At 41.9% G+C, this 25325-nt stretch overlaps 1 protein-coding gene across 1 annotated transcript in view; it reads left to right on the forward strand.

Moving 5' to 3' along the window:
- Positions 1-3814: 3814 nt before the first annotated feature.
- STPG4 (sperm-tail PG-rich repeat containing 4) overlaps positions 3815-25325 on the forward strand; it is a 36128-nt gene continuing 14617 nt past the window's right edge. The window contains exons 1-5 of the mRNA XM_045981823.1: positions 3815-3895; positions 5838-5897; positions 7405-7662; positions 18084-18148; positions 18382-18436. Coding sequence (XP_045837779.1) covers positions 3815-3895; positions 5838-5897; positions 7405-7662; positions 18084-18148; positions 18382-18436 — 519 coding nt within the window. The remainder of the gene's footprint in view (positions 3896-5837; positions 5898-7404; positions 7663-18083; positions 18149-18381; positions 18437-25325) is intronic.

A 25325-nucleotide genomic window follows, 5' to 3' on the forward strand; every position in this document is an offset into this window, starting at 1 on the left:
ATTATTGTAGCCACAAGGTATATCTTCTTGGGGGGAAGTCCTTTGGCAGGTTACTGCCCATCTTGGACTATTTTAATACCATTTTTATTCTACCAGAAAATATAAAACTAAATGGTTATTGAAGGACAAAAGAGAGAAGTAGGTTTTAAAGGGAAGTTATAGGCATTGATAATCCTAATGGGGAATTACATTGTTACATATTAGGCAGGCAATCAGTTAAATAGGAGGACCTTCATTGCATGGAACTGTTGAGTCAAAAGGAAGGCCAGCAAGATAACATGGGCTTTGGAGTTTTATTTCTGCAGTTCTCAGATCACTGCTATGGGTAAACTTGGGTTAGTATTATCTAAGCTTCGTTATCATACTTGCACAATGGGTATAATTTACCCAACTGGTTTTTAACTTGTCTTTTGTAGTAGTGAAGGTAAAGCACTTGGCATAGTCCTTGACATTCGCAGTAAGAGTTCAGTTGATGTAACTATGCTGTTAAGCCACATGTGACTCTAATACGAGTCAAAGTTATCTTCAGTAGTTCCGGTTCCTACACTTTCAAGTATTTAACAAGGTGGAAGGGGGCACACTATTTTGGGGGTACTTTTGTATATCACATTAATTGCTGATTTTTATATTCACAAAAGTCACAAAGTTGGCATTATTTAGATTTTATAGGAAATTGAAGGATGCTGCAGTTTTGTTTAGATTTATTTTTGAGAGTGTGGCGGGCGGCTTGGGGAGGAGGGGCAGAGGGAGATGGGAGAGGGAAACTCAAGTAGAGTCCTTGCTGAGCGTGGAGCCAGACTTGGCTGACTTGGCTTGACCCTGAGATCACAACTTGAGCTGAAACCAAGAGTCGGACGCTTACCCAGCTGCACCACCCAGGCTCCCCTGAAGTATAGAGCAGTTATTTATATAACTTGTCATATTGGGCACGTACTGAGCTGGATTCATATCTCAATTCTATTTCCTACAACAATCTTATTAAACTAGGTATCTTCACATCTTAGCCATATTGCCTGTTGTGTTTTAGCCAGATCATGGTAATTGGTAATTCTTCCCTCTGTACAGTCTGTAGCATGTTTGCTCTCAGATTATTCTAACAAAAATCACTACTGCGGTTAAAAATAATCCATTCTTTAGGGTGTATTTTACAGAATTTTTATTAAAGATCTGATGCATAAAGAGGCGCACCGTTGACTTCTACTTAGTGTAGTCCCAGAGAGAAATGCCTCCCCACCCTTTTAAAACTGCTGTTACGATAACCTGAAACCAATCTTAAATTTTTTTCAGTGATACTGTATAAGACTTTTTTTTTTTAAGATTTAATTATTTATTTGACAGATCACAAGTAGGCAGGGAGGCAGGCAGAGAGAGAGGAGGAAGCAGGCTCCCCGCTGAGCAGAGAGCCCAATGTAGGGCTCAATCCCAGAACCCTGGGATCATGACCTGAGCCGAAGGCAGAGATTTAACCCACTGAGCCACCCAGGCGCCCCTGCAAGACTGTTTCTTGAAAGGACATTTTGTTTATCCTGCATGCTTAGTCTCTCTTATTGGTGAAGTCCTTGAAGTCATTGACCTATGCTGTTTCTATTTTTGAGATACTTCAAACTATTTTCTCATCTAGATGTTCTTTCTATTTCACACCTTGTATGGGTTTCTAGACTTCTCTGTACCTTTCATCATATTCCTTTAGTCTCTAGAGTACCAGTCCCTAGTCGGCTGGGCCAGTTTTACAGGCTCAGCCAAAATAAGAAAGTGAAATGAGGAACAGTGACTTGATTGACTCTCATACATTTGTGGAAACTCTGATTATTAGCCTCTTGGCCTTATAATTTCAGTTGTGATTTCAAACTTGGTGTCTGGTGGTTGTTTTTTTTCCCTCGTATTTTCATACGTTGCATTTAGAATCCCACTAAGAGAAATGAAATGGGGGTAGCCTTTCCCTACTGGAGAGTACTTCTTTTGAGTAGTCTCTCACTACTCAAAAATCACCTACAGAATCTTGTGCCCTGCCTCAGAATCTGAATCTCTATTTTCATTAGATCCCCAAATGTTTTGTATGCACATTAATTTTTGAAAACTACTGTGCCTAGTCCCTCCTCTAAACTGGTCATTTATTCAAATATTTTAATCCCTCCTGTGTTCAGAAAACTCAGAATTAAGACAAAAACCTGGTTTGGGAAGTGTTTAAAAATTAGGAGAGAAACAATTGGTCAAAATGAATCCTCCCATACAGATTGGCATAGGGTCCTTTGGGCTACAAGGGATTAATTAGGCCAGGGAGGATTTCTCAGAGGAGTTGACTCAAGTTTGCCAGGCTGTCGAAGAAGGAAATAGCATTTTAGCATAAGGGCACACAAAAACATGAAGATGGCATGTTTGGGGTATCCAAGTATACATCGGAGTGTGAGGTTCTAATGAGGGAAAGGAGATGAAATTGGATTGTGAATTTTGCTTTTTGTTCCAAAGGCAATGATTGTCTGTACTTACTAAATACCTTGTGCCAGGCATGGTTCCAAACATTTCACTCAGGTTGGTCTTCATGATCACCCTGTGTAGATACTGGTTTATTATCACATTTATAGACAAACAATAAATCACAGCAGGGAGTGGTCAAACCCTGGTAGTGGAGGAGAGGGGTTCAGGACTGAGGGAGTGGAGTAACCAATGCAGCAGTGACAAATGGGGTCAAGTTTGATAGTTGAAAAATCCCTGTTGAATTTGGTGATCGGATCACTGGCTAGTTTACCAAGTGCAGTTTGAATAGAAAGTGTGTGCACGTGTGAGATTAAGATGTCTTTAGGAAAGTATGGGAGTTGAAAGAATGGAGTCTACTTTTGAAATTTGTGAAAGGAAGGAGAAACTTTACCGTATAGTGGACAGTGGGGTGCTGGAACAAGACCTGGATTTGGACTCTGCCTCTGCCACTTCTGTGTGATGCCCAGTCAACTATCTATGCTAAACTGTCCAAGGAATCCTCTTTCCTCGCCCACAAAATGGGATTATTCCCCTCACAGTTTTGTGAGGATTAAATTAGATTACTGTATATTAAGTATTTAGAAAACTGCAGGCACTCCATAAAATGGGATTGCTAGGGTTGAGGGGTGGGTCTGTTTCTAAAGATGAGAATGTTTATGTAAAGGTTGAGAAGCTACAGCTAAAAGCTTGAAAGTGAAAAAGGACTATATCAGGAAAAAGGGGTAGCCTTTCGTTTCACAGGTACCCGCTCTGTCTAGTACTCCTAAAGCCAGAGGCAGGAAAAGAGACACCCCCAAAATTTCCATCCAGAGGAGTTTATAAACCACCTTAGAAAGTGGGTGCTAGGGCTGATTTTTGGCGCTAAAGCGAAGTACGCCTACAAAACACGGTCTCCCAGCTTGGGTGTGTGGGTAATTTGGAAAAGGCCCGTGGGGATTGTGGGTATGCTCAGGCTCCCACAAACTGTTTTTTGTTTTTTTTTTTAAGATTTTATTTATTTTACAGAGATCACAAGTAGGCAGAGAGGTGGGGGGGGGGGGAGGCAGGCTCTATCCCAGGACCCTGAGATCATGACCTGAGCCACCCAGGCGCCCCCCACAAACTGTCTTTTATAAGCCTGCCTTGTGGCAGCGACCCACCCAGGGCTCCGCTGCTCCTCCCTCATCGCACGTGTGCATGATGGGCGAGCGATTTCCTGCGCACGCAGCGGGACGCGGGGCCTCGGTTCGCCCGCCTCCCCTCCCCACCACGGGACACAAAGCTGGCCGGTCCCCTGCGCACGCTCGGGAGCCCCAGGCGCCTCCTGGCAACCGGACGCTGACGGAGCAAGGAGGCCACAATGGATCAGCCAATCGTCGCCATCACCTCCAATTCTCTAAGGGAAGACATGGCACCTGGCAGTTTGGTAGTCCCCTCCACGGTACAGACGGACTTCCGCGGCCCCGATTACTGGCTGCCATGCTCCCCTGCGCTCCCCACCCCTCCGCCCTCGGCTCTGGTGGCGGAACTCTCTCGTCTTCTTAACGCTGGGCCTTCGCGCCCCTTGGTTTGCTTCGCAACTCTCCCTGCCTTCCTCCTCCTAACCAGCAGTTCAGTGGTCCTGATCTTTATCTGAATCTACTTGGTTTTATTTCCTCTCCCCTTGCTCTCATCCTTCCATTCACCCTTTATTTTCTGTTTTTTCTTTACTTCTTCCATACTACCAACTGCGCTGGACAACTGCTTTCATTTCCCCCTCTGCCCAGAGGATGGGTTTTAACGTAGCCGAATGCACATGTTTGTGCCCCGTCTGGTATTTTAGTATTTATAAAATATCTTAAACTACCTTCGTTTAGTTTTTAAATATGTTTGGGCAAGAGACGGTTAGCCTATCTTTTGTAAAGTGCTTCAGCCCTAAAATGAATTTGCAGTGATGAATGGGTGGAGTTTAGATGACTTGCCTTGGGCAAAACAAAATAGCAGCTGCCAATTACCTTCCTTTAGAAGTACTGTTTACTTCTCCCTTCTTCCCACTTCGTTTTCCTGGTCTCGGTAGAGGTGGGAGACTTGTCTTGACCTGCCCGAGAAAGTTTGATTTCTGTGACTGTAAATGTGCAACAGAGAAGATTCAACACAAATCTAATAAAGGGAACATATAGGAAAAAATTCAGACAGCACTGTGTATGAAACAGTGGGTTTTTGTTTTTTTTGTTTTTTGTTTGTTTTTTTTTTTAGAGAAATGCACATTTCATAGTAAAACTAAAGCCCAGGGGTATTCATAAGTAGAGTGGGTATAAGTTGCTAAAAAGGAAGAATGAATTATATCAGTTTTACTGATTACTATTTCTAATGCATTGTTGCTCAAAATAACATATAGTAATAACAAAAGCATTATAAATGGAAGTACAATTCAATGTTTTAATGACTTTACCTAGTGAAAGTAGTACAAAAGGAAAAAACTATACAACTGTGTTCTGTTGGTGGTGAAGCTGAAACAAATGTGGAATAATAATAAATAGGTATAAGGTTCCTAAGGTGGAAACCAACAGCATCCTTGGAAACTAAGCAATACCAAAATCATCTGCTTTTTAACTGGGCAGGTGAGGTGCTAAAAATAAAAGGAACCATTAATTGAGCACTGGGTTTGGGTCCAAGTCTTTAAATGTATAATGATCTATTCTCGTGCCAACCTTCTTATGCCTTATTTTTATACTCCTAAGAGGGAGTTGAGGCTCATAAGGGTTAATTAAGTAACTTACCTAGTGCGCCTAGTTAGTAAGTGGCAGAGCTGGAGTTAAAGCCCAAGGTGGTCTGGCTCCTCTGTCATTCTGCCTAAAGGTGTCGCAGCTGGCTGGACAAGCTGAAAGAATTAGCTGTATCATATTTGTATTATGTTTGATAGTGTGTATAAAAACAGGAAAGGGCAGTTTTCAACATTTGCCATGTCACTGGGAATTTGTATCCCAATATCACGTTAATTTGATGACTATGCACTTTCATCTTGAACTTCCAGCCCCATCACCTTAACCATAAATCTATTATGATACAATTTTGGATTTACATGACTCTTTCCTTCCTAAGAACACCAAATTTTGTCACATCTAATTTTCCTTAGGACATGTCTTGTGAGATGAGGATGTTTATTACTCTCATTTTTCCGAAGGGAATTTAGATGGGAACTTAGAAGCACTTCAAGTCATAAAACAGCAATTTAAGGAAATGGGACGCAAAATTTATCATTATGTAGCTTTTATTTTAATTCAGGCTGACCAATTTGACACAGATATTGATTTCTTCAAGCAAATGTTTTATAAAATATATTTATAATGAACTTCCATGGATCACCTCTCAAATGAGTAAGCACATTTTATGTTTGTTAATAGAAACCAGTGCGAAAGACATCATCTGTTGAAAGAGAAGGGTGGTGGAGAATCGCATTAACAGTATGTGTGTTTTTATTCTTTCTATTCATATTTCCATTGATATTTTAATCAGCCTTAAATCTTAAGTCACTAACAATTATAAGAAAACAGTGGACCTTATTTCCTATTTATAATTGTATTTATTTATTTAATTTTTTAAAAAGATTTTATTTGACAGGGAGAGAGACAGTGAGAGAGGGAACACAAGCTGGGCAAGCAGGAAAGGGAGAAGCAGGCTTCCCACTGGGCAGGGAACTCGATGTGGGGCTCAATCCCAGAAACTCATGACCTGAGCCCAAGGCAGTTGCTTAACGACTGACCCACCCAGTCACCCCCCTATTTATAATTTTAGTACCAGCATCTGACTGAGAAACTAACTTTAAAATTCGGATGCAGGACAAAATAAAACAACTCCAGGAATCTAAGTACTTTACAGGCTATCTAGATAAGATCAATCTAGTTTATGATCTTGTGAGCTTACACAAGAAAACGCCTTCATTCTATAAAAGGGGTTTGAGTTCCAGTTTTTATCTTAGATGGTATAGAGTTGTAATAAGTTCTGTTAAGATGGTCAACTTAGGAAAGCAAGGTAGTAATAGATGAAAAAAAAATGACCAGAGGATCCCCTGTTCAAGAGATAGCGTTTCTAGGGGCGCCTGGGTGGCTCAGTGGATTAAGCCGCTGCCTTCGGCTCAGGTCATGATCTCAGGGTCCTGGGATCGAGCCCCGCATCGGTCTCTCTGCTCTGCAGGGAGCCTGCTTCCTCCTCTCTCTCTGCCTGCTTCTCTGCCTACTTGTGATCTCTGCCTGTCAAATAAATAAATAAAATCTTTAAAAAAAAATAAAAAAGAGATAGCGTTTCTATATTGTAGAAGTATTTCCTGTCCAGACCCTTCATAAGAGAGGGGCCCATGGGCCAAAACTTTCTTGAAATGGAACTGATTTTAATGGTAGAACCAAGCCAGGTGCTAAGTGGAAATTCGGCCACAAAAGCAGCAGGGACTAAACTTGTAGGTCCGGCCATGCAGCCACACTGCGAAAGTACCAAACCTCCTATCGGGCTGATGAAGCCATGTGTTCTGCCGGCTCCTCCTCAGTCTCATGTTCTTATTTTTCAGCTTCTCATTTGAGGGCTGGAGAGAAACTTGTAGTACCCACCCAGCAGAAGTAGGCTAACTTTTTTTTTAGTCAAGAAACGATCCTGAGTGGTCTCAAGAGAGACCTGACATTTATAGCCCAACTGCATATCAAGGTTTCGTATCTCTGAAGTTACTTTTTAAAAAGTTAATAACTTCCAACTACGGCCGCAACCCATTTGCTATCATTCAGCAACTGTCTCAAAAAGGAAAGGACCATGATTCTCTTGAAATAGGGTTCTGTCAGGAGTGTTTACTATATTTGATAAAATTTTATTAAACCTTAAAACAGCAAGAAATGCTTCTTGAGAGTGACCCTTCAAAGAATGGTGTTTTAGGAGCTGTTCACCAGTTTGCACACTGATCTGAAAAATGATGTCAATTTTCCACAGAATACTCCCATCCCTGGCACTTACCACTTGAAAACTTTCATTGAAGAATCCCTATTAAATCCAGTGATAGCAACCTACAATTTTAAAAATGAAGGAAGGAAAAGACCACCTCTTGTGCAAAGAAACAATCTGGTACTAAATGACCTTCCCCTGTACGCACCTCCTGACTTCTTGGACTTGTTAAAGAAGCAACTGGCCTCGTACTCATTTAAAGACAAACCGCGGTCAAACGCCAGCACGCCGGTTTACAAAGATCAGGTAAGGTGCTCCTAGAAGCTGGGTTCTTGTGGAAAAACTACCAACAGCCCCTGAGGAGATTATCCTATGTACTTTGAGTGCCTCTTCCCCAGGAGAAGTTGAAAATCTATCGGATGCCTTATTGCCTACAGAAATCAAACAAGGGCTGCCTGATTTGCAAATACCTCACGTCCAGCAGGGTTTTCCCCTGTGAGGCCTCCTTAACCTGAGGAGAATACATGGGAAAGAACTGTTCCCTCTCCAGGCAGTCGTGGCAGGATTCCCCTGACTTGGGGAGCTTCTGGAATCTTATCTGTGCTTGGGCCATACTTCTGTTCCCTCAGGCAGTTCATACAGTGTACCCTCTTCTTCCAAAGAGAAAATTTTTCCAGTAAGTAGTGCCCTTTAATTAGAGTGAATATAACCGGATACCATAGGGAAAGCTTCTTCTTCTTTTTTTTTTTTTAATATTTTATTTATTTATTTGACAGAGAGAGAGGTCACAAGTAGGTAGAGAGGCAGGCAGAGAGAGAGGGAGAAACAGGCTCCCCACTGAGCAGAGAGCCTGATGCGGGGCTCGATCCCAGGACCCTGAGATCATGACCCGAGCCGAAGGCAGAGGCTTAAACCACTGAGCCACCCAGGCGCCCCCCATAGGGAAATCTTCTTAAAAATGTCTTGTAGAAGTGAGCCCTGCGGTACCAGGAAGGTCCCATTCTACACTCTGCTCTGCCAGTTCATTCACAACACTGGAAATAAGAGCTCCGCTGTGCTTCCAGTCCCAGGCTAGGTTCTGTGCAGGGAAGATGTTCCTGACTGGGGAGTATTTGAGTAAGAATACAAGAACAAATATATCAAGTGCTAAGATAAATAGCATGGCAGGAAATGCCAGGGGTATTCGGTGTAGGCTGGGTTGAAAAGCTGGAAGGCTCCCGGGATTAAGTAGGACCCAAGCCGGACCTTGAATAATACATGACATTTATGTGGCTCTTAATAGCTCACTGTGAGTTTCCACACGTATTCTCGTAGTTATTCTTCCCCAGCATTCTGAAATAGGCAGACCATTTTATATGTGAAAACCATGGTGAGTAGATACTAAGTCACTTGTTCAGAGGCACGTAAGATAGGTAGGTGAGGCAGTACTTTTAACTGAGGGTTTCTGTGCCTTGTCCAGAGCCTTGTCCTTTCTAGTGCCTTGTCCAGAGCACCTCCGGCTATGAACAAGCAGCAGAGTTCAGGGGGTGTATAAAGGGAAGTGTTCAAGGGAGGGGCGTAACACTGTGGAAGGCTCCAGGCTGGCAGAGAGAGACTTGTGACTTGACCTTTGGGACTGGGGACTTGAGTCCTCCCATTGATTAAAGATTTCATTTATTTATTTGAGAGAGAGAGAGAGTAAGAGAACATGAGTAGGGGAGGCTCAGAGGGAGAAGCAGAATGCCCACTGAGCGGGGAGCCCCATGCGGGGCTTGAACCCCAGGACTCTGGGATCATGACCTGAGCCAAAAGCAGACGCTTAACTGACCAAGCCACCCATGAGGCCCAGGCCTCCCATTTATAAAGAAGCCAGTAATAGTATCAACCCCTACAACTTGATCAGAATATTGTGATAACCTGAGAAGAAATGCATTGTCGCTGGAGGTTGAATTAAATGCAAGGGCTGTGGTTGTGAAGATGGACAAGACATTTTCAGCAGGATGAGCCTGTCATAGCCAACACGGAAACCCTTCCTACTGTTTTGCAAATTATGGCTTTGAAACAGGGCAGAGTGATAAATGTTCATTGGGTAAATCTTATCCTGTTTGCTTCAGTGGATGAATACAAACACTAAATTATGCTGACTTTTATGGCTCAGAATCGGGTAACCATGCTGCATGTGAAATCATTCTGGCCACCCCCAGGGCAGAATCCTCCTTCCTCATTCTGCACCACTGTTTATGCCCTTCTGTTTCCTCTCTTCTTGCTTTTAGGGGTTATTGAGGGTAGGTCAAGGCCCACCGATGAAAGGAGAAAACATAGAAGGTTGGTATTGGGCAAAATTTAAAGCTTTAAAAGACCGTAAGAATTTGGCTTACCCAGAGGGGTAGCTAAAACCTGAAAACAAACTCTTTCTCTTTCTTTCTTTCTCCTCTCTCTCCCGACCTCCCCCAAAGGATTGTGCTATAGAAAATGGAAGAATTAAATGTTTTCCTAATTTGCTGTTTCAAAGGATCTACAATAATGTTCTCAGGAGGAGAGACATTCAGATGTGGCATTGTTTACTTACCAGTAAAATTCACAATTCTGTTTTTGTTGTTTTTTTTAAAGATTTTATTTATTTATTTGTCAGAGAGAGAGAGAGAGTGAGCACTGGCAGAGGGAGGCAGAGGGAGGCGCAGGCTCCCTGCTGAGCAAGGAGGCCGATGTGGGACTTGATCCCAGGTTGCTAGGATCATGACCTGAGCCGAAGGCAGCTACTTAACCAACTGAGCCACCCAGGCGTCCCCCAATTCTGCTTTTTTTTTTTTTTTAAACGCAAAGCTCAGTAAAATAATAATTTGAATCTGAAGTAGATAGAGTAGACGTTGTTATTTATTAATATGGAACTATATTCTCTAGCTTCACAATTTTTAATAGAACATTCGCTTTATACCCCCATTAGTGCTGCTTTTTTATTTGTAAGAAACTTTTTGCTATTTTCAACACCTTTATTCTGATGCATGTAACTCACTGGAGCATCTGTATCAAAGACTCAGATCAGATATGGACGTGTGTGTGTGTGTGTGTGTGTGTGTGTGTACGTGCATGCGTGTATACTCATCGATGTCTGGCTCTTTCCAAAGACTATTTGAGATGGCTCTATGATTTTTACAATAATTCTTTCTGTACTTATGTTCGAGGAGTAATAGGTTTTTATTGTAGGACATGTGTGCAGATGTGGGGCTGTGTCTCTCCCCGTCTATACTGTTATGAGCTTCTCTTGGCCTTGTTGCCATCCTCCAGTGGCCCCTGGGTTCCTCCCAATTGTTTCTGGATGATTTTAGCTCCTTCGTGCCCCCACTCTCTCCAAAGCGCCTGTCATGATTTTAATACACCCGTGCGTGATCTTCCAACAACCTGGCTTTTCAGTTTCTTGAATTCTCCTCTGCCTCAGCCACTCGCTCTTTAGAGTTGTTTTGTTTGTTCAGTTGGGTTTCTTGGCTTTGTTGTTTTTTTGTTTTTTACACTCCTTAGAGTTTCTCAAGACCAATCATTTTAACCCTCCACAGTCTCAACTGCAGGCAACCCATTCTTCTCACCCTCTCCTAATCTTCTGTTTCGCTCACCCTAACACTCTAACCCCCCCCCCAAATTTTTCTGTCCTCCCCATCCCTAATCCATGGATCTGACCTCCTTTTTCAGTGCCTCTGACTTTCTGATGTTTTCCTTCCTCGCGAAGCTTCAGGTCCTAGTCACTTTAGAGTTTCCCCCTGCACACGCCTACAGTCCCTTGCCCAGGGGCTCATCGTACCTGTCCAGCAAGGCTGTCACACTGGTTAAGTCCAAGGCTCTAGGAACTTGGTCCCTGCACCCATGTTGCTGAATGACTGACCTCATTTTAAATTCTTCACCTTTCCTGCCACTGAACGGACTTCCCTGGTGTTTTCTCTGCCACTCTTATGTGGCTTTGTCTCACATCTCCCCTCTTTCCAAAGCCCCAAGTCCTCATCCTCAGCCCTCCCTGTTCTCTCTCGTCACCTCCTTCAGCCCTTTCTCCCTGACTTCTTCATGTAGGAGTGCCCTGACCCTTTTCCCCTTCTGCACTCCCTCCCTTGGTGATTTCATTCAGCCCCAAGGCTTTGGCCACCATCTAATGGTTGGAGATTTCCAAATTTATATCTCCTTCCCAGACTTCTCTCTTGAGCTCCGGACTTGTATGTCCAACTGCTTTCTTGACTTCTGCACTTGTATGTCTAAGTCAGGGTTTCTCAACTTTGGCACTATTGACATTTTTGGATGGTATAGTTCTTTGTTGTGGGGGCTGTTCTGAACTTTGTAGGATGTTCAGCAGCATTCTTGGATAGTTAGATGCCATAAGCTAAGTAGATGCCATTAGCGATCCCCCCTCCCAGTTGTAACAACCTGTCTCCAGACATTGCCAAATGTTCCCTGGGGGTGAGAAGGGGGTAATAAAACCAGCCAACCCACCAACTAACCAACCAACCAACTCCTTCCTGATTGAGAACCTTTGTGACAGTGGGTGTGACCTCTGAGTGGCTGTTCTCAGGGTCAACAGATTTATTGGGACCTGGCTTCATCTCCCTCTCTTCCTGCCCCTAGTCTCCTGGCTGCTTCTTGAGCTTGCCATGCACCTGTCTTTGCACTGGATCTTCCTTCTTCTGGAATGCTCTTATTCCATCTATCTGCATGGCTCACTCCATCTCCTTCTTCAGATCTTTCTTCAAGTGTCACCTTCTCAATAAGCCCCATTTAAATTCACCACTTGACACTCCTGACCTTAGGAGGGAATCCTGCCCTTCTTATTTTTTCTTTACCACCTGTAGCCATCAATACACCTTATAATTTACTTGTACTTTGCATTTATTATTTGTTGTCTGTTTTCCCCCATGAGCTTCATGAGGACATGAATATATATCTTTTTCACTCACTGTTACATCTTTGCCTTTAGAACAGTGTCTGATGATTAATATGCATTGAATGTGGAATGAATTATCCAGCTCTTTGATATCTGTCTGGGTCTTACTCTATTTGATTCTTTGGATGTGTGATTTTCTTTGACCCTGTGTACATTGTTCACTGTTCCTCAAAACTTATTTTCATGAACCCTAAGACCTAAATGAAAGTGTTTTCCTTCAGGGAAGGCTTGCTTTTGGTTCTGCTTTAGGGGGTAGCTACGAATCTGGGGCCACTTGAAATACACTGCTCATGTATTCTTGGGTCACTCCGGTGATGGCACTTTGTGAAAGGGACCAGCCCATAGTTACAGTCTTTCAACAGTGGATTTCTTCCTCCTTTTCCAGTTCTGCTTAGCACCAAGGCAACTCTGTGTACAGACTCTTAGCATTAGGTGATACGGGAGGGCTTACTTTCAGAAAGTGCTCTTCTGGGTCTCTAATTCCTGTGGGTAGGACCCCCATTAGATCACCATCACCGATGGGCCTAAGCTTTGGTCTCTGGATCCTCATAAGAAAATGCAGCTCTGTTCTTCTGCTGAGTTCAGTCTGAACAAGCAAACATCCTCTGGGCAAACCTTGGACACTTAACCTCTCTGACTTCTTGCTATGTCTTGCTTTGGGGTTCTTAAATTTCCTTATTATCTGGTTACAGTTTCTTGTCATTTTAAAAACTCTTGCTTACTTGCTTTTAATATTTTATTCCTCATTTCTAGTAGTTGTCTGCAGTGAGAAAGTTCATCATTCAAATAACCTAGCTCACCACTAATAGAAACCAGACCTTTTTCCCCCTTAGAAATATACTGTGAATCTTTTCCACACCATGATGTGTTCTCTACATCATCTTAAATAGCTGCATAGTATTCTACTAGAATCAGCATTTTCTGCATTAGTCACAGAGTGGAGTTGTTGGGGAAAGGAATGCAGCTGTCTAAGTCTAGAGATGCATTGCCAAATGCTCTTACAGAAAAATAGTGCCATCCTGTATCTCTCTCTTGCAGAATATAATAAATCTGGTACCATTTTACATCCACTGTTTACGGTTTCAACTAAAAACATTAGTCAAATGACTGAAATGGGAAAGGTTAAAGTATAAACTTGAAATCAGTGTGCTAGGGGAGCTCCTGAGCAACCCAAAGCCTGATACATCTGTGCCAGTCTCCTGACCATGCACAGGAAAGGGAGAAGATAGTGACTCCGCCCATGTCTATAACCTGTGAGTCAGTGACGTGCGGCTTCCACACCACACTTTTGCACCGAAGGGTAAAAATGAGTCATGTTCTTTTTTTCTTTTTTAATTTTTATTTCAGATAATTAACGTACAGTGCAATATTGTTTCCTGGAATAGAGTCACATTCTCTTATAATCCAATTGAAATAGATAGTCTAGTTTAAAAATGAAGAAAGGATATGAACTGGCAATTCACAAACAGACATACCAGTTCCGAAAAAAAAAAAAAAAAAAAAGGCACAAAGTGATGCTTGGCTTCAGCTAATAATTAAATAATTACAAAGGAACAAAAGCAGCTAGACTTTTTTTTTTTTTTTTGCCTCTCAGATGATCAACAGTTTAAGTTTGATGATACCCACTATTGGCAAAGAGGGTACGGAAACATTTTCTCACACATTGTGTGTATAATACAAATTGTTGCCAGTATTTTGGAAGGTAATTTGGTGATTCCTAGCTGCCTTAAAGGCATATAGAAAGGGATGCCTGGGTGGTTCCATTGGTTAAGTGTCTGCCTTCAGCTCGGGTCATGATCCCAGGTCCTGGAATCAAGTCCTGAATCAAGCTCCTTGCTCAGTGGGGAGCCTGTTTCTCCCTCAGCCTGCTGCTCTCACTGCTTGTGTTCTGTCTCCCTATCTCTCTGACAAATAAATAAATAAAATCTCTTTAAAAATGCATATAGTGGGGCGCCTGGGTGGCTCAGTGGGTTAAGCCTCTGCCTTCGGCTCAGGTCATGATCTCAGGGTCCTGGGGTCAAGCCCCACATTGGGTTCTCTGCTCAGCAAAGAGCCTGCCTCTCTCTCTCTCTGCCTGCCTCTCTGCCTGCTTGTATCTCTCTCTGTCAAATAAATAAATAAAAATCTAAAAAAAAAAAAAATAGGGGCGCCTGGATGGCTCAGTGAGTTAAAGCCTCTGCCTTCGGCTCAGGTCATGATCTCAGCATCCTGGGATCGAGCCCCGCATTGGGCTCTCTGCTCAGCAGGGAGCCTGCTTCCCTCTCTCTCTCTCTCTGCCTGCCTCTCTGCCTACCTGTGATCTCTCTCTCTGTGTCAAATAAATAAAATCTTAAAAAAAAAATTTTTTTAAATAAAAATAGTGAGGTAAATCTATATGTGTTGATGTGGAAGCATTTCCAAGGTACATACTAATAAAATACTCAAGCAACAAACCAATATTTATAGCATAATTCCGTTTGTATAAATGAAAACAGATATACCTATATACGATGTTAAATGCATCCTTTCTTGAGAGTTATTTAAGCAATCATTAACAGTGGTTTACATTTGAGAAGTAAGGGTTACATAGGGCACAAAGAGACTTACCGTTATTTTTTTCTTTCTGTAGACTTTGAAGGTATGCAAGTAATATTCTTTCCAATCATGCTCATTTGTAAAGAAATCAAAAATTTTTCCAACATTTTTTCTATTTTATCTCATTACATTTTCCATTTTAAAACTTCTCTTATTTACTTCTTAGGTTGGGAATATTTCCATGAAAATCAGAAACAAAGTTTTTAAATTGCTTCAAACTTCTGTCCAGGCTTTTGCCTTGGAAGGTGAAGCTCACATAAAAGGAAACAAATTTGGTGATTCCGCCTCTCCTAACTCTCAGGTCAAAAGGGGACTGTTGGGCTGGAAAGGCACCCCTATTAACTTAGAAAATGAGCCAAAGGGGAGGAAATGAGCCAAAGGGTCCATTTTATTTTATTTTATTTTTGAATTTTTTATTATTTTAAAAAAATTGTTTTATTTATTCATTTGAGAGAGATAGAGAGAGTGAGCAAGGGCACAGCAAGGGAGAGGGTGAGAGGGTGGAAGAGAGGGAGAAACAGACTCCCCACTGAGCAGGATGCCCAACCCAGGACTCAATCCCAGGACTCTGGGATCATGACCTGAGCCGAAGGCAGACCCTTAACTGAGTGAGCCACCCAGGTGCCCCTCTTTTATTTTAAAAATTTAAAAGATTTATTTATTTTTATTTTAGAGAAAGAGAGAGAATGGGGGTGGGGAGGTAGAGAGAGAATCCCAAGCAGACTCTTTGCTGAGCAGAGAGCTCTATGTAGGGCTAGATCTCACAGCGCTGGGATCATGACCTGAGCTGAAATCAAGAGTCAGATGCTCAATCCTCCCAGTGCCCCCAAAGGATCCATTTTAATGTGTTCAAAAGACATCCTTGAACAGCCAGTTAGGAGACTGATGCTGAGAAAATCTGGCCGATTCATTGATCATTGTTAGCTGTGTTTATAGCTTGATGATGATGTCTTTGAAGACAGGTTAATTTGAAAAGCATTGCATGGTAAAAATAATGGCTGGTGGAATTTTCAACAGAACGGTTTTGCATTGACAAAATACCCATCGAGAGAAACCTTGTGCCTAAAGAGGGGCTAACAAGTAATATTGTAGGGAACTAGACACTTAAATGTTGGGATAATGAAATGCAAAATGTAGATGGAACAACTCATGGTGTATTTTTAAAAAGATTTATTTATCTGTTTTAGAGGAAGAGCGTGAGTGTGCCAGCAGCGGGAGGGGCAGAGGGAGAAAGACTCTCAAGCTGACTCCTCACTGAGCGTGGAGCCTGTGGTTGGACTCCTCTTACCACCCTGAGATAGTGACCTGAACTGGAATGCTATGACCCCAAAGAAAGCACTGGCTTAAAATACATTCCTGTGCTCCCATGGTATGATTAAACAAACAAACAAACTCACGTTTCCTTGGTGTTTATTATGTCCAGTGAACAATTAACAAGGCACAGGTGCATCAGAACAACGTATGTATTTCATCATAAAATCTGTATTTACTGATATCATCACTGTAGCCACGAAAAGCTGCCCCTGCAATCCAAATGGTATTAATATGTGAAAGACAGCTGTGGGGCAAAATATAACAGCTGAACTTCCTTGTGGCAGATAATGCCAGGGTATGGATGCCTCGTTTTCAGCAAAGGCAGCCTTGTATTTCTAAACCTGGTTTTAAAATAATAGGGGTGGGGGAGATTGTTGACTTCCAGGAAGGCTTTTTTCTGGGATTTTGTAACACAAGTCCTCTTTGCCAGCTCCTTCAACCTAGGTATTTCTGGAGATTGGGTCAGTCTTCTTTCCCCTGGCTCCTAGTTCTCCTTCCCTCTCTTCCTCCTCTCTGTCACATATCCCAATCTCTGTGCATACCAGTTCCTGACACTCCCTTCAGTCACATACTCCTGGGTTAATTCCTGTAGATCCAGAGACGATGGAGCTTCCCAGGTACTTTGCCACAAGCTTGGCAATGGGCAGACAGTCTCTTTTGCAGCATTCCTCCTTAACCTTAACTCCATGGCCGCCTCGAGGAAGTCCTGCCTTCCCTGAAACCCCAATCAAATTTCAGTCTTTGCCATCTTTAAACCACTCAGGTGGATTTATTTATTTAATTATCCCACCCCCCCCCCCACCCCTGGCTTTCTTGCGGTATGATCGTTAGATCCCACATATGAGTGATACAAAACAGTATCTGTCCTTCTCTGGCTTATTGCACTTGGCATAATGTGCTCCAGTTTCAAACCTGTTGCAAATGGCAGGATTTCTTTTTTCACAGTTGAATAATATTCCTTTGATACACACACGCACACACACACACACACACACAAGTATGATCATACATAGGATCACACACACGTATATAGCATTTTTATCAGATATTTATATTCATTACCCACTCCTCCATCAGTGAACACTTAGGTTGTTATTTCTTTTCTTGCCTAATTATTCTGGTTAGGGCTTCCAATACTATGTTGAATAGGAATGGAAAAAGTAAACACCCTTGTCCTGTTCCTGACTTTAGAGGAAAAGCTTTTAGTTTTTCACCACTGAGTATGTGAGATTAGGTGTGGGTCATCAGTTGGTTTTAATCTCTCCCGACTCCCAAGTCTCCAATTTGTCTTTTATCATTTTATTTATAGTTTTACATTAGAATTGTTTACAAAGGGGTGCCTGGGTGACTCAGTCGGTTAAGCAGCTGCCTTTGGTTCAGGTCATGATCCCAGGGCAGAGGGATCAAGCCCCACGTTGGGCTCCCTGCTCAGTGGAGAGCCTGCTTCTCCCTCTCCCTCTGCCTGCCTCTCTGCCTACTTGTGCTCTCTCTTTATTGCTCTATCAAATAAATAAATGAAATCTTTTAAAAAAAAAGAAATATTATGTATGTGCTTTCCCACTCCTACTGGTCAGGGGCCATCTCTCTTACCCTTCTATTCCCCACCACACCTAGCAGTGCTTTACCCACACAGCAGGCTCACCAAATGGTAGTTGATGGATTTGTTAGGTCTAGTACATTTAAAATATGATCCATTGTACAGAATTCTTCTACGCACCCCCTCAGGCACACTATCATAAAGTTTACCATGAAAAGGGACTATTTGTTGAATGTTTTCAGGTTTCATCTTTGAAGATGTACTTTTTCCACTGTTAAGACTGAGAATAAATTACATAACACTGTATGGTCATAAAATAAAGGATTACGAATGACAGGTAATAAGATAAAGTGAGCTTAAGACCTGTATTAATCTATTTTTGGTGTCCTCGTCCATTCTCTGCAGTCAGTTAAGCTCTCACCGGGGCAATACGATCTACTTCCTGCACCGGTTCCCAAGCACGCTTCCAGGTAACTATACTGAGTCGCTTTTAATAATTTCACTCTTGACTTTTTATTTACATACTTAACCAATACTAATGGCTTTTAAACCTTATTTACACCCATCATCTCTAGATTAGCATTTTCAAATATTTATTCAAATTTTTCAAATATTTAGTGAGAGATAGGAAATAAATTAACAATGTTCCCATATTAAAAAATAGATTTAGAACATCTTTTTTTTTTTTTTTTTTTTAACATAGGAGCTTCGTATTTCGTTCTACAGTTCAAAGATTTCCAACAGGCTGCTTCACTCCTGTAAGTATATTGTAAACAATTAACACATGATGAATTTGATGTTTAAAATATACAGCGGTTCATTTTGACATATCAAGATTAACATCTTGATCACTGTAGTAGATCAGCAATGAATGATTAATGTAATTGATTTAAGATATACTTAAAGTATATCTGGAGATATACCAGGGATTTCAACGTAAGTAACCCATTTGTGTCAAGGTATAGAAGAAAAGTAAAACTCTTTCCCCTTTCTGTAGGTCTTGACTCATATCACATTCTCAGTGAAGTCACCAATAGTCACCTGTTCAGAATTTCCTGTTCCCCCTTCCTTGGTTTATTTTTCTCCGTCTTGTTCATCACTATATGATACACTACTCTCAGACAGTATCCTGTTTTATCTGTCTCCCCACCTCCCCCCAGTGTAAGCTTCATGTAGGAGGAGACTTTTGTCTGTTTTTGTCCTGTATACATAACACCTAGAAAAATGGCTGTCACATGGTAGTTATTGATTTAATTAATTAGTAAAATCATCAGAGATGTTTGATAGATCATTGTATTTACAACAAAAAGGAAAAGTATCTCTGGTTTCTTTAAAAAATGTGAAAATGTCTTCCTGTTTCTACACATTTCCAAATATATGGCCATGTGTTTTGGTAAATATGTACTCCCTTAGATAATTAACTAACTAGTAGAATGCCAAAAAATAAATAATTATATACATATTTTGAAGGATTAAGACAATATGAAATTACTTTGGGGTGGTTTGATGGCTTGAGTTACCTATTTGTAGCTAGAAACCCAGGGAGAGAAAGATATATGGTGAACATCTGAAAGAGGAATTTAGATAACAGAATTCAGAAACGACCCTAGACTATATAGGATTTTTGTATTTGATAAAGATGGTATGACAAATCAGTAAGGAAAGGAAGAGAATATTTTTTTGCTGAGCAATTGGTTAAATAACTTAGAAATTAAGTTAGATTCTTCCTACCACATAATAAAGTAAATTTCATATTGATAAAAGAATTAAATGAAGCATAAAACCAGAAGAAAATATATTAGCCTATGTCTAATTTTAGGATAAGGCAGATTTTCTGAGATCAGAGCAGTGGGTGAACTGAAAAGGAGAAGTATTTGATTTAACCACACAACATTTAACATTTCCTATATATCAGAAGACAAACTGTAAACAAGGCTAATTCGGAACATTTATTTTCAACATACCCAGCAGATAAAGGGCTAATGGCCTTATTTAAACTTCTCTTAACAATCTAGAGGAAAAACTTCCATAGAAAAGTAAAACAGACGACGGCCAGGAGTGGACCATTCATGTAACAAGAAGTTCAGATAGCCAACAATGGTGAAAAAATTTTGATCCCACAATCAATGTGAGAAACTGAAAGGCTGACTGAAAACTTTCTGTATGTAGGTGGTGTGCTGAATAATGGCCCTCAAAATGTGGCCATGTCCTAATTTTTAGAACCTGTGAATGTTACTTTATGTAGCAGAAACCGCTCTGCCGACATGATTACATGAAGGATCCTGAGATGGGGAGATGATTCTAGATTCTCCGGTGGGTCCTAGATGCACTCACAAGTGTCCTTATAGGAGGGAGGCAGGGGGAGGTTTGAGAAGGGGGAGAAGGCAGTGTGGTCACAGAGGCAGAGGTTGGAGTGACGCGACCACAAGCCAAGGAAGGAGGCCTCCCTCGAAGTTGGGGGCACAGGACACTAATACTGGTGGGGATCATGCCCAATGGATCTCACAGTGGATTGATGGGAGGAGGACATAGTTTTTCCTTTGGGTATCCCCTGGGCCTTTTCTTTTGCACATGTCAGTAGCTTCAAAATGACTCTTCAGCCTCTGGCTTGGGGTACAGGCCAGGGCTTCGCGTATAGGCCAGTTGCCGGTGTTCTGGAAGCTGAGTCGGGGAAGAGGCTGGGGGGTCTCACCATTTGGTGTGTGGAGAAGATAACTTAATTCCTGTTTTTGGTAAAGGCTCCTACCCTCAGAGTGCCTGGGACTCCTGCATCCAGTTGTCTGGTGCAGTCGCCCCAGAAATGCACCCTCTGCCCCTCTTAGGATGAAGGAAGCGGGTGGGGGGTGGTGGTGGAGGGACCTGGAGAGAGGAGGTCTACAAGTTCTCCACCTTCCATTCCCACCTCACAGGGGACCTCATGCCTAAAATTCCTGACCTTCGCCTGGGTTCTGTGGAGCATATCAGCCTGCTCCCTTGGCAGTTCAGCTGTCTCCACCGAGCCACATCAGGTCCCATTCCTCCAGGGTGCTCCACATCTTCGCCCACTGTGTTCTCTCTGTCGGCCATTGTCTCTTCTCTTGGCTCTGTGTGTGTACAGAATAGGAGGTGGATAGTTCTATTTTTCTTCTTTGATGGGAGGAATGGAAATAGTTGGCTTTGGCAGCAAGCAGTCAAGACACCTGGATTTCTTTCATTGGGTAATAACTCTGTCTCCCTGTAGGTTTTAAATGAATGCTGTGAGTTAATAAGGATTTGTTTACTATGAGTAAGGAGGGACTCAATAAAAAATAATTTGATTTTAGTTCAGGTTAGGCATCCAGGACAAGCAGCCTGGAATGTGAAATAGCACAAGCCAGTTGGTTCTGACCGTTTTTGCCTTTGTTCTCATTGCTTTTGTGGAGAGAAGATTTTTCAAGATCCTTATTCTGCCATTTTCATTGATGTCACCTCATCCATTCCATTTTATAAATAACAGTGATTCACTGATTTGGAACATCCTGTCCTTCAACAAAGTGAAAAGAATACTTTCATGGAAAATATTCTAAGACAAAGAGGGAGCCCAGGGCTGTGATTCATGTCTGTCCTAAACATGCATTCCCAGAGCAGAATGTGGGTTTGGTTTAGATCCACAAACGTGTAAACTGTAGAAAGCAAACTCCTTTGATTCCAACAGTGGGAGATGATGGTGAGCTGTGTGGGGATGGTCCCGAAATACTTCTTACCGTTCTCAAACCTTTTTGAGATAAATGCAGTAATCTTTAGGCCATTATAATATGCCACCTAATTTTTTTTTATTTTTTTTTTATTAACATAGAATGTATTATTTACCCGAGGGGATAATATGCCCTTTAACTTTTATCCAGGTAATCTCATTGGGTTGATTTTATCATTCAGTTTTGTTGTTCTAGAAATCAACATTATAATCCCAAAACTGTTAAGGACTCTTAGAATTGGAAGAAACTACTGTTGACCCTTGAACAACATAGATTTGAACTGTGTGGGTCGCATATATGTAGGTTTTCTTCAGTAAATACAGTAGAGTACTGAAAATGTATTTATTTTTTCTTTCTTGTGATCTTCTTAATATTTTTCCTATAGCTTACTTTATTGTAAGAATGTAGTGTACAATCCATACAACGTATAAAATACATGCTAATCCACTATGTGTGTTATGGGTAAGGCTTTCAGTCAACAGGCAGGTATTAGTAGTTAAGTTTGGGGGGAGTGCCAAGTTATACATGGATTTTCCACTGCTCGGGGGTTGGCGCCCCAGCCCCCACTCTGTGCAAGGGTCAACTGTACTCTATTAGCGTTGGCTTTGATGATGAGGGCCACCATCCTTCACTGAGTGGTTTCTGGTGCAGGTGCATTTAATCTTCATGGCAACTTGGCGGGTTAATATTCCATCTCTCCTTCACAGGTCAGGAAATGGAAGTTAGTTTACAGAGGTCATGGTTATTTAGGAAGTGGAGCCGTGACTTAGACCTCGTCTCTGGTGACCTCAAAACCTGGGCTCTAAGCTGTGTTGCCTAGTGTGTGAGCATGATCAAGTGACTTGCTTAGTGCCTTTGCACATTTAGAGCTGGTCTGGGGTCAAATCCAGGTGGCAGACATTGTGTTGTCTCTGGCGTCACCATTCCTCACCGATGACTAAGGCTGGTTCATGGGCCCAGGTTGGCCTGCTTGACCCTTTTTGCAGTAGGATGAGTTCATATGCAGGAGGTTTCTCCGTCCTGGGAGGGCCATCTATCAGCTTGCCTGTTACGCTCTGATCATCTAAGATCCTTACAATGGATGGAGGCAGCTTAGGCTCCAGCTGGGAGCTTTGCTACACTGGCTATTTTTTTTTTTTGTTTTGTTTTAAAGATTTTATTTATTTATTTGACAGAGAGAGAGATCACAAGTAGGCAGAGAGGCAGGCAGAGAGAGAGGCGGAAGCAGGCTCCCTGCAGAGCAGAGAGCCCAATGCGGGGCTCGATCCCAGGACCCTGAGATCATGACCTGAGCCAAAGGCAGCGGCTTAATCCACCGAGCCACCCAGGCGCCCCTCTACACTGGCTATTTTTTAACTGGCCATATTTTTCCCCTGGGACACCTTTAGGATGTTAGAACTTCCAGTCCTTTCTCAGCAAAGTCTCTTTGTAAAAAGCTGGACTCAACTGAGTCTAGCTGACTTCATTAGACGTTCCTTCATGTGCTCTAGACATCTCTTTTGGGTGACTATGTGTGTGGCCCTGTGCCAGGTAGCGAATTATTGAGTATTCAATGACAAATGAGACATTTTATCAGTGCTCTCCCTTCCCTCTCGAAGGGCAAGGACACACTAAGGTCAATAACCCAAGCAAGGTGTCCCTATACAGGCACACAGAAACTTACCCAGATGAAATGAGAGTCCGGGATTCACAATGCGTGTGTCTGACTAGAGTGAGACCAAATGGCTTGGCACGTACAACTTGAAACGTGGAACCCAAAATTAGACAGTGCTGACTCAAGTTTAATATTATCTGTTGATTGAAGCACATGTACCTTCTTCCTTCGGAGAGCCATCTCCAGAACTTTCTGATACATTTACTGGTAAGCTTCTTAGCAAGGGCTGACTGAGGAAGGAGGTAAGGGCAAGACTGAAAAAAGGGCTTCAGTGAGGAAAGGGACACCAATCCTTGTCCCTTCAGAGCCTGTATCCAAAGCCAAACTCAAAGAAACCAAAGGGCCAGTTGTCCTTTCAGGATTTGGATCCAAAGGCCTTTCCACAGTCATTTATTAGTTGATGGGGTAAGAAGGTAAATTTGTTTTTTATACCTTCCCGCCCACGGCAGCAATGCCTAAATCTCCTTGGTAGGGATTTGTTTTTAAGATTTTATTTTCAAAGAATCTCCAGACCCAATGTGGGGCTTGAACTCACAATACCTGAAATCAAGAGGCACATGCTCTATCAACCGAGCCAGCCAGGCACCCCCATAGTAAGGATTTTGATATGAGAGCCTAAGATCTGAGACATGAGACATGCGCCACTCTTGATTTAACCGTAGGAAAATCTTTTGGAGAGATTTCGCCTTTTCACAAGTCCTCTTTTAAAGGCGAAAGCTCTGAGAAGGAGAAAAATATTGATCCAATTCATACTAAGGAATCAGTAATTTATTAAATTCTCCCTCTGCCACCCCCCCATCCTCAGGAATATAGATGAGGTGACAAGAATTAGGGTACCTGGGATAAAGGAAAGGAACTGAAAAGAGGGAGAATTGTAAGAAGGGGTTCCAGTTTTTAGATATTTATATCATTAACTGTTCTGTGCACAAAAGAAATGTTACACTTTTTGACATTATCCTCGAGATAATTCCATAAAAGAATCTACAAAATAAATCTTAAAAACAAATCCCTACCAAGGAGTTGCAGGCATTATTTATTTGACAGAGAGAGAGAGAGAGAGAGAGAGAACACAAGCAGGGGGAGAGGGAGAGTGGCAAGCAGAGGGAGAAACAGGCTCTCTGTTGAGCAGGGAGTCTGTCTCCGGGCTCGATCCCAGAACCCTGGGATCATGACCTGAACCAGAGGCAGACACTTAACTGATTGAGCCACCCAGCACCCTAGTTCTGATTGATTCTTAAAACTGTATTTCTAGGGGGCGCCTGGGTGGCTCAGTGGTTAAAGCCTCTGCCTTCGGCTCAGGTCCTAATACCAGGGTCCTGGGATTGAGCCCCGCATCGGGCTCTCTGCTCCGTGGAGAGCCTGCTTCCTCCTCTCTCTCTGCCTGCCTCTCTGCCTACTTGTGATCTCTGTCTGTCAAATAAATAAATAAAATCTTAAAAAAAAACAAACAAACCTGTATTTCTATATAAATGTAATAAAATGTCATGAAATTTAAGTAAAAATATATTAAAATTTAGAGTAAAAATAAATGAATAAATTATAGGTAATTTGGAAAATACAGAAAATTGTTTAAAAATTTTGTCCTTGTTATATGCAGTCATTAATGTTAATTTTCTCCTTTTTTCTCTGCAATTTTAAAAATAGTTGTGATCATGGTGCACAACAATTTCATATCTTTTTGTTTACTTAATACATGTTTCACTTTCATATTATTACAAATTCCTTTAAACTTTATTTTCATTAGGTAAATTATCTGGTTATCAATCCTAATTTATTTAATCATCCCCCTCTTTTTTGTTGTTTTTCTCAGTAGGCTCCACACCCATCATGGAGCCCAGCTTGGGGTTTAAACTCACAACCCTGAGATCAAGAGTCAGATGTTTAACCGACTGAGCTACCCACATGCCCCTCAACCATTCCCCTCTTGAGGGCTAATCTTGTTTTCAATTATTCCATATATAGGGGTCTTTTTTTTTTTTTAAGATTTTATTTATTTATTTGACAGACAGAGATCGCAAGTAGGCAGAGAGGCAGAGAAGCAGGCTCCATGCTGAGCAGAGAGCCTGATGCAGGACTTGATCCCAGGACCCTGGGATCATGACCTGAGCTGAAGGCAGAGGCTTTAACCCACTGAGCCATCCATATACAGGGGCCTTTAGTATCCAAGTATAACTTGACCCAAAAAAGGCCTGTTAAAGTGAACGCACTTTAAGTAGAATCAAAATCTCAAAGTAGTCAATAAAGTTTGATTCGGTCTTAACTTAAAAAAAAAAAAAAGGA

This window comes from Meles meles, chromosome 16 (genome assembly GCF_922984935.1).
Source record: "Meles meles chromosome 16, mMelMel3.1 paternal haplotype, whole genome shotgun sequence".
Taxonomy (NCBI): Eukaryota; Metazoa; Chordata; class Mammalia; order Carnivora; family Mustelidae; genus Meles; species Meles meles.